This window comes from Mchenga conophoros, linkage group LG4, assembly GCF_057382185.1.
Source record: "Mchenga conophoros isolate Kocher_MC1m ecotype Shallow Benthic linkage group LG4, M_conophoros_male_GT1.1, whole genome shotgun sequence".
NCBI classification, from domain to species: domain Eukaryota; kingdom Metazoa; phylum Chordata; class Actinopteri; order Cichliformes; family Cichlidae; genus Mchenga; species Mchenga conophoros.
This window is the reverse complement of record NC_140529.1, coordinates 6982994-6992036: the sequence shown is the minus strand read 5'-3', so window position 1 is coordinate 6992036 and position 9043 is coordinate 6982994. Positions and strand designations below refer to the sequence as shown.

Sequence of the window (9043 nt, the reverse complement as noted above, 5' to 3'; positions counted from 1 at the left end):
GATTCTTTATATTTTGTTAAAACACTGTGGTGTTTTCCACACAGTTTAGTTGAGCAGGCTACCATGCTATGTTAACTGATGCCCGAGTGTATTTGGTGACTCACTTCACATTTTAATTAATTAATTTATGTGTCCAAGAAAAATGATTATTTTACTAGTGGATAATTCTCTCACTCTTGTCTTTGGAAGAGCTGCAGCTGTTCCTGTCTCACATTTCCCATATCAGCAGGCCAGTTTGCTGCCTCTTCAGGTCATCTTGCAGTGCAGCTGGTGTGAACTGGAAAGCAACTCTAATCAGAACTTACAGCAGATGATAACCTGGTTCATTCAGTTCATCATCACGTGGTCAAGCTGACAGTGACTGCAGAACTGGGTGGGGACTACAATGAGCAGCACAAAATGAGAAAGCGAAACAATGAGCTGCTCCATGTGTGGTGTGGACCCAGCTTTGAATGGATACACATACATACACATTTCCCTGTAAGTGAGAAAAGCTGCACTAATAAAGTCTTCACATAACTTTAGGTTCTGGTTTCAAGGTGTAGAAAAACTGAGAACACCGTGTTTGATGGTGCAGAGTTGAACAAAATGAAATTCCAGGCCCTTAGACCTAAAAGTTTTAATGTTCACAATTTTTCAAGGTTGAAGAGCTACATAGTGAACTGCTGGGAAGCAGGTGAGTCAGGATCCTGCAGCAGGTGGAGGAGGCTGCTGGGAGGAGGTGGGAGCACTGTGGAATGAATCAGGAAGGCTCTTGGCGTACTCCACCAGCTCGTATGAATCTCTGATGTCCGTCAGGCCAAACCAGAACACAGTCCACATACCATTAACAAAGCTGCCATCACAATGCTTAAAATACCTGATGGAAAGAGAGAGAACACATGTCAAACAAACAAAATATTCTCTTGAAATGGTCAACGAAAAGACTGGACTAAAAATGAGTGAAAAAGCAGCCAATAAGGAGCAAGACTTTAGCACATTGCATCATCATCACATTGTCATCTTTTTTTTCTGCAGTCTTTAACATATATTTAGATGTTTGTTCATAGTGTGGTTCATGTAATGTAAATGCCAGTGTGAAAGTCTAAAAAGCTCACGTCTTACCAGGGGTTGATTTTGTTGGTGGCTCTAGACCTCCAGAAGAGTTTACCCAGGTCCTGTCTGATACACTCCCACAGGATGTGGCTGGTGCCCTGGCCCTGCTTACTGCTGCTCACCACAAACTTGTCGAGGTAGGGAGTGCCGCTGTTCACCGGCTCCATGGTGATGATAGCTGCTGCGCTGTACCTGGAAGGACACAGATGTCCAACAGCTGACATTCTCACAGTCGGTGATGCTGATAACTATTTCAAACCATATTTGGACATATATAAACTGACTGACTAATTTTCTGCTTTACCTTGAACATGTAAATATAACTAAAACAACAAAATTCATTGTAAATTGAAAAAAATAAAGTAAAAGATAACAAGTTGCCATGGAAATCTCTATTCACTATATACATATATACACACAATAACACATAAAGAAATATAGCTTTACAAAACCAAACAAAACCAAACATTTATACATTGCATTTTCCACACTGTGATTAATACCTCTACAAGATTGAAAAAATATTTCAATTTTAACTGTAACTAAAGTACATCCTAAGTACAAGAACTGTAAAGTGAATTTTGAATGAATTTTCTCATTTTCAGAATGAGCAATTACTTATATCAAACCATTTTCTAAATTTTGCTCATTTCAGAAGTCACACCCAAGATATTTGTGTCATCAGCAAATAAAACAAATATTAAACAATCTGACATTTTGCATAAATCATTGATAAACATAATAAATAATTGTGGCCCCAAGACGAATCCCTGTGGTACACCACACACAATGTCCAAACGTTCGGATTTATACTCTCCCATTTTCACAAGGTCTGGTTCCCACTCCCCGTCATCCTAATAATATTTCATGGTTAATCGTATCAAATGTGTTGTTAAGATTAAGAAATACCCCAGCCATGAATTTCTTATTGTATTTTGTCATTGTCTCGTCAATTTGTCATTTCTTCTATGAGACCTGTTAGCACTCATGTTGTAGACTGGCTTGTTCTAAATCCGTACTGATTGTAAAGAGTAGTTTGCGCTTGTCAGTGATTTTTTTCCTGTCTGACAGTGAAAATCATTTTTGAGAATTGTAGTAGAAGGGAAAAAGACCTGGAATTAATGAAGTGGTGTTTTTTACCTTCGGTCTGGGTATTCTTTCATTTGAATAGTTGCACTCACCCTTCAGAAAGGTAGATGGAGTGGAGTCGGCCTTTCAGAGAGTCAATGTAGCATTTCTTCAGAGTTTTCTCAAACGACTTGTTGATGAGCGCCAGCAAACAATCCACATCAATTCCATCTAGAGAGTTATACCTACACACACACACACACACACACACACACACACACACACACACACACACATATATATATATATATATATATATATACATACACATACACACACACATACATATACAGGGAGTGCAGAATTATTAGGCAAATGAGTATTTTGTCCACATCATCCTCTTCATGCATGTTGTCTTACTCCAAGCTGTATAGGCTCGAAAGCCTACTACCAATTAAGCATATTAGGTGATGTGCATCTCTGTAATCAGAAGGGGTGTGGTCTAATGACATCAACACCCTATATCAGGTGTGCATAATTATTAGGCAACGTCCTTTCCTTTGGCAAAATGGGTCAAAAGAAGGACTTGACAGGCTCAGAAAAGTCAAAAATAGTGAGATATCTTGCAGAGGGATGCAGCAGTCTCAAAATTGCAAAGCTTCTGAAGCGTGACCATCGAACAATCAAGCGTTTCATTCAAAATAGTCAACAGGGTCGCAAGAAGCGTGTGGAAAAACCAAGGCGCAAAATAACTGCCCATGAACTGAGAAAAGTCAAGCGTGCAGCTGCCAAGATGCCACTTGCCACCAGTTTGGCCATATTTCAGAGCTGCAACATCACTGGAGTGCCCAAAAGCACAAGGTGTGCAATACTCAGAGACATGGCCAAGGTAAGAAAGGCTGAAAGACGACCACCACTGAACAAGACACACAAGCTGAAACGTTAAGACTGGGCCAAGAAATATCTCAAGACTGGTTTTTCTAAGGTTTTATGGACTGATGACATGAGAGTGAGTCTTGATGGGCCAGATGGATGGGCCCGTGGCTGGATTGGTAAAGGGCAGAGAGCTCCAGTCCCACTCAGACGCCAGCAAGGTGGAGGTGGAGTACTGGTTTGGGCTGGTATCATCAAAGATGAGCTTGTGGGGCCTTTTCGGGTTGAGGATGGAGTCAAGCTCAACTCCCAGTCCTACTGCCAGTTTCTGGAAGACACCTTCTTCAAGCAGTGGTACAGGAAGAAGTCTGCATCCTTCAAGAAAAACATGATTTTCATGCAGGACAATGCTCCATCACACGCGTCCAAGTACTCCACAGTGTGGCTGGCAAGAAAGGGTATAAAAGAAGAAAAACTAATGACATGGCCTCCTTGTTCACCTGATCTGAACCCCATTGAGAACCTGTGGTCCATCATCAAATGTGAGATTTACAAGGAGGGAAAACAGTACACCTCTCTGAACAGTGTCTGGGAGGCTGTGGTTGCTGCTGCACGCAATGTTGATGGTGAACAGATCAAAACACTGACAGAATCCATGGATGGGAGGCTTTTGAGTGTCCTTGCAAAGAAAGGTGGCTATATTGGTCGCTGATTTGTTTTTGTTTTGTTTTTGAATGTCAGAAATGTATATTTGTGAATGTGGAGATGTTATATTGGTTTCACTGGTAAAAATAAATAATTGAAATGGGTATATATTTGTTTTTTGTTAAGTTGCCTAATAATTATGCACAGTAATAGTCACCTGCACACACAGATATCCCCCTAAAATAGCTAAAACTAAAAACAAACTAAAAACTACTTCCACAAACATTCAGCTTTGATATTAATGAGTTTTTTGGGTTCATTGAGAACATGGTTGTTGTTCGATAATAACATTATTCCTCAAAAATACAACTTGCCTAATAATTCTGCACTCCCTGTATAGCAGTGTATTCTTTTTTATGCTGGTACATGTGTGGAGGTAAAAGTAATGTCTTGTTTGGGGTTAATGTTGGATTATGACCTGGTTTGAATTCATACTGGCGGAGTTTGTGTAATATCTACTGACCGGTGTATGGGGTCTCCATTTTTAAAAAGCGTTCCAGACCCTGAGAAACAGAACAGACAAAAAAACTTATGTTAAAATCTTTTGAGGTGGTCGCCAAAACAACCTTCACACACATACAAATATGGTGCCTCTCAAAACAGGTGTGTCTCCATACATGGCTGCATGTGTACATGTGGCACCCACAGAAGTCAGTCGGTTGTCTCACCTCTGTGGCTGAACAGTTCGGTCAGCAACGTGTCTGCCGATGTGATCACAGCAGAGGACTCAGCTGGCAACTGATTGAGAAGTCTGGCTATGGCGGTCGCTCTTTGGCGTTCTGGTGCGCTTAACCAAGTCGCAGTGGACAGGCGAGGTAAGTCAGCAGGCAGCGACACTGTACCTAGCACCTGCACCAAGATAGAAAGCATATAAATGATTTATATAAATATAAATGATTAAAAAATTAAGACAATAATAGCAGAGTCAGCGTGGGAGCCAGATGTTGTGCCTTTTGTTCTTGGCTTCGCAGGCCCCCGAAGTTGTTCAGGAACATGACTTTGTGTGGATGCAGGGTTCGGGATATTGCCGCCGTCACCTCTGTCGGGTCCAACATTACCGAGCAACCTTGCGCGTCCCTGCCTACCGGACAAACCAGTGGGATTGCCCCACAGTTCAGACTCCACTGGAGAAGGTTGGTATCCATAGCAATGGATGGAGGCGCACTGCAAGGAGAGGGAAAGAAGAAGAGTAAGGGCCTAACCTCATGAGCACCTAGAACTAGGGCAGGGCATATGGCCAAAAATATTTATCACGATATACATTTGAAAATTTGCGATAGCAATATAACTAACGATATAATTGACGCGAGACATAATACTGTAATACTCCACAACTTTATTAATGCAAAAAAAACCCACACACATCAATGTATTTTAATTTAAACAAGCCACACAAAATTTAAAAAGTGGTTATACACACACATTAATGAAATATTAAGTTGAAGCACAGTATTCCACGAGGCTCCTGCCTACAGTAGCCGTATGCTCTGACAATCCATTAAGCGGTGCGGGGTCGTAGGTTAGCAAAGTCGTGCTAAAAGATTTTTGTACAGATTGCTGATGTCAATGTCGATTTTTCAGAAAATCAAAGGATTTTAAGAGTGCCTCATTTTCCAAAAAACACGGAATTAACGACGGCCCGCTAGCATGCTCTACCAAAAATTGTGCTTTGTTGTGTATCTGATGAACGAAAGCCAAACCAGTTCCACACCAGTGAAGTTGCAGCATTTTTACAAACCAATTCTGGTTCATCCGTTTCACTCAACGATCCGCTTTCACCCGTCTCATTCTCCGTCGCCGCCGTGCTTTTCCGCCATGTGCGTACGAAAACAAAGGCACTGGGCATGCGCGTTTTACCCATATTCTATCGTGATATTTCATTTTCTTATCATTGCCCATCATTATACTGGTATTACCGTGAACGGTATGATATGGCCCAGCCTTACTAAGAACTGTCTAAACCAGGGTGTGAAACATAAGGCCCAAAGGGAAAATGTGAAAGAGGACATTGCCTTATGACTTTATACTGTGTTCTCACCGCTTTTACAGTTTTTCTCTATTGATGAAGACCTCCCCCACTGCCATTCACTCACCCACACTAATCATTAAAAGCATACTTGTATTTAAAATATATTTATAATGAGAACCTTTAAAAATCACATTTTAAAATAACCGTTAGCCAAATGGCTGGTCTCTGGGAGTTTAAGTGATTAATCATTAGGAAACTGATGGTTAAATAACAAGGTAAAAGTGCAACTGGTTGTAGAGTACAGTTGCACGATGGGTCGATCGTGGCTCAAGAGTTGGGAGTTCGCCTTGTAATCGGAAGGTTGCCGGTTCGAGCCCTGGCTCCAACAGTCTCGGTCATTGTGTCCTTGGGCAAGACACTTCACCCGTTGCCTACTGGTGGTGGTCAGAGGGCCCGATGGCGCCAGTGTCCGGCAGCCTCGCCTCTGTCAGTGCGCCCCAGGGTGGCTGTGGCTACAATGTAGCTGCCATCACCAGTGTGTGAATGGGTGGATGACTGGATATGTAAAGCGCTTTGGGGTCCTTAGGGACTAGTAAAGTGCTATATAAATACAGGCCATTTACCATTTACAGGCACCCTGTACATAGTGTTGCAGGTACGAAAACCGTAGCCTGGACTAAATCACAGTATTTGACACCTTAAGAATAAGAGCTGGCTAATTAATAACTATAGCAGATATAATGATTTATTATTTCCATTAAATAATTGATAAAACAGGTGCATAGATTAATTGCATAAACAGTAATTATAGCCAATGACTTACAGATAATTTACCTACTTCATTGATATCTGAACAGTAAAATAAATACTGAAGTTAAATTCACAATTTATAAGCAAGAGTTCCCTTAGATTGAACTGGTATCTCTCAGTTCTCACCTGCTTCCCTGCGGTGCTTCATGCAGAAGTAGGAGTGACTCTGCAGAGAAGAATGGCAGGACGCTGGCAGTGTGCTGCTGCAGCGCCTCAGTCAGCTGCTGGCACCGATTCACTAGTCCTTTCATGCACTCAGACCCAAACATTGCTTTGGCAAGCCCTGTCTCCAGGTGATCTGACCAGCCCATAACCACCACAGGCTTCATATCCATCCGCTGCAGGAAGGACAGCCCAAAAGCCAGGCTCTGAACCATCTCCCTGCTGTCAAACACTGATCTGTCCACCTGGTGCAAAATGAAAAACACGGTGTTTGAGTATTAGAGTCTAGAATTTAATCCAGTTGGCTGACACGGGATCTGCTTCAGTCTAATAAGAATAGGTTTTTTACAGAGCTATCAGTTTTTTGTTGATTATTTAAGTACATGCTTATATTTTTGGCTGTATTTATTCATTTTTTTGTTTAGGTAGTGTACTAGAATTTTTTTTTTTTAAAAAACCACCTGATTTCTGTTTTTTCTTTGAGAAAGAGAGAAAGTTCATGAAACTGTGTATACTGTAGTGTATACTGAGTATGGACTAACTGCCAGGTAAGAACTATGCAGGTACAAACTCTATGTATTTGTCTTCAGTTTATTTAATTTGATAATTATCTTTAATTTAATCACGTATCATTGGTGATTTCTTTCCTCGTTATGGAGTTCAAATCAAATCAAATCAAATCACTTTTTATTGTCACATCACATGTGCAGGCACACTGGCACAGCACATGCTAGTGAAATTCTTGTGTGCGAGCCCCACAAGCAACAGAGATGTGCAAACACAACAACACAAACGAGCAAAATACAAGAATGTCCACAAACATGAAACCTATTCTAATATCTTTGTTTGTTTTTGTCTTTTGGTGAGTAAAACTTTACCTCCAGAACAGCAAAGGCGGGAGAATGAGCCGAAGTCGCTTTCTGGAACTGGGTCAACCAGTACCGAGCCTCCCGGGGATCTCCACCAACTTCACTGAGGAAAGCTTTCACGTCCCGGTAAATCAGATTCAGGTTGGTCTTCGCGTGTCGTCCACCGGTGGAGAAATACCCCAGGTGCTCCTGCTGGGCCAGCGCCGCGGGGTTTCCTTCGGTACCGGCCGCGTTGCAGCTCGCCATGCGGTGCTGCCGGCTCAGCATTTTCCGCTGACGCTGGCTGGAGCTCCGCGTCAGGACCGGGGAGGACGGACCCGATAGGTACTTTCTTGCTATTACCATGGCCCGGCATCCATGAGAACCCCTGTTCACTTTCGACATGTTGACAGTCGTAATTTGACGGTGGCGGTAACGGCTGGAGCTGAGCGGCACCGGAAGCTCAGCCAAATTTCACTCACCGCGCTGTGGTTGCTGAGTCGACACTTCTCAGATTGCATCAGACCCCAACACGCGGTGGAGTTGCTGGGATGTTTTCCACTGACATTTATCCGCTGTGGGTCATGAAAGGCTCACTGTCACAGAGTTAAGCTGGTCCGCTGGCTATTCCATACAGCCAGAAATCGGTGTAATTGTGTGAGATTAAAGGTACAGTAATCCTCGTTATGTCCTCCCACCGTCATACTCCTTTCCTCCTCTGGGGTCAAAAATGATTTCAGGACAAGTACAGACATTCTTTCCTTAGTAGAAGTACAGATTCCTGACTTTTAAAAAAATACTTAAGTTAAAGTTCAAGCACTGAAATGCACTTAGAGTGAGAAAGTAAAATTTGCTCTTTAACCCTTGTATGGTGTTCGGATCTGTGAGACCCGTTTTCAGTTTTTCTCAAAAGAAAAATTAAACAATGAATTATTTTTTCAATCTGAAATTCATTGGCTTTGGCTTATTTTCTGTGAAGAACATAAATCCGAACTAATTTTCAATGACCTCATACTGTACCTCCCCCCACGCATTTACATTACATACAAGGTGTTCGGGTCCACTGGACCCAGGTCTAATAAAAGTGTTGAAAGTGTAGGTCCTGTGTTCCTACACTCTGTCTTCCTCCTTTCTGGTGCTGCTGATAGTGTTTTCTTCCCCTCCTGCTCCGCACAAAGTTGCAGCATTGTTGAAAATTCAACTATCAACACCGTCTGCTCTTACATCCCACACATTTTACCCTCTTTCTTGAGGGATCCAAATTTTATTTTCTCATACCCTGTCCCACCTGCAAATTAGGGGCATAATACTATAAATAAGACTTTGCCAGTGTGGTTCTTTATCACAACTGATCAAAATGGCAAAAGATTATCTGCTGCGAGGGCCGTCCAATTGATTTTGGAAGAGAGGGGCTTCGGATGATGATGTTGACAAAGAGGTTTCAGAATATTTCACATTTCTGAAAATTCTGAGTCTGACAGTAACTTTGAAGAAGAGGATGAGGTTGAGCATC

At 42.0% G+C, this 9043-nt stretch overlaps 1 protein-coding gene across 1 annotated transcript; it reads right to left on the bottom strand.

Moving 5' to 3' along the window:
- Nucleotides 1-590: 590 nt before the first annotated feature.
- On the bottom strand, nt 591-8247 carry nags (N-acetylglutamate synthase). The gene is made up of 8 exons (XM_085270140.1): nt 7561-8247; nt 6647-6927; nt 4692-4905; nt 4410-4590; nt 4205-4244; nt 2277-2408; nt 1105-1287; nt 591-859 (listed from the first exon to the last, which is right to left on the bottom strand). Exons 1-8 carry the CDS (start codon nt 7933-7935, stop codon nt 682-684), a joined length of 1584 nt encoding a protein of 527 aa, XP_085126266.1. The 5' UTR covers nt 7936-8247; the 3' UTR covers nt 591-681.
- Nucleotides 8248-9043: the final 796 nt, after the last annotated feature.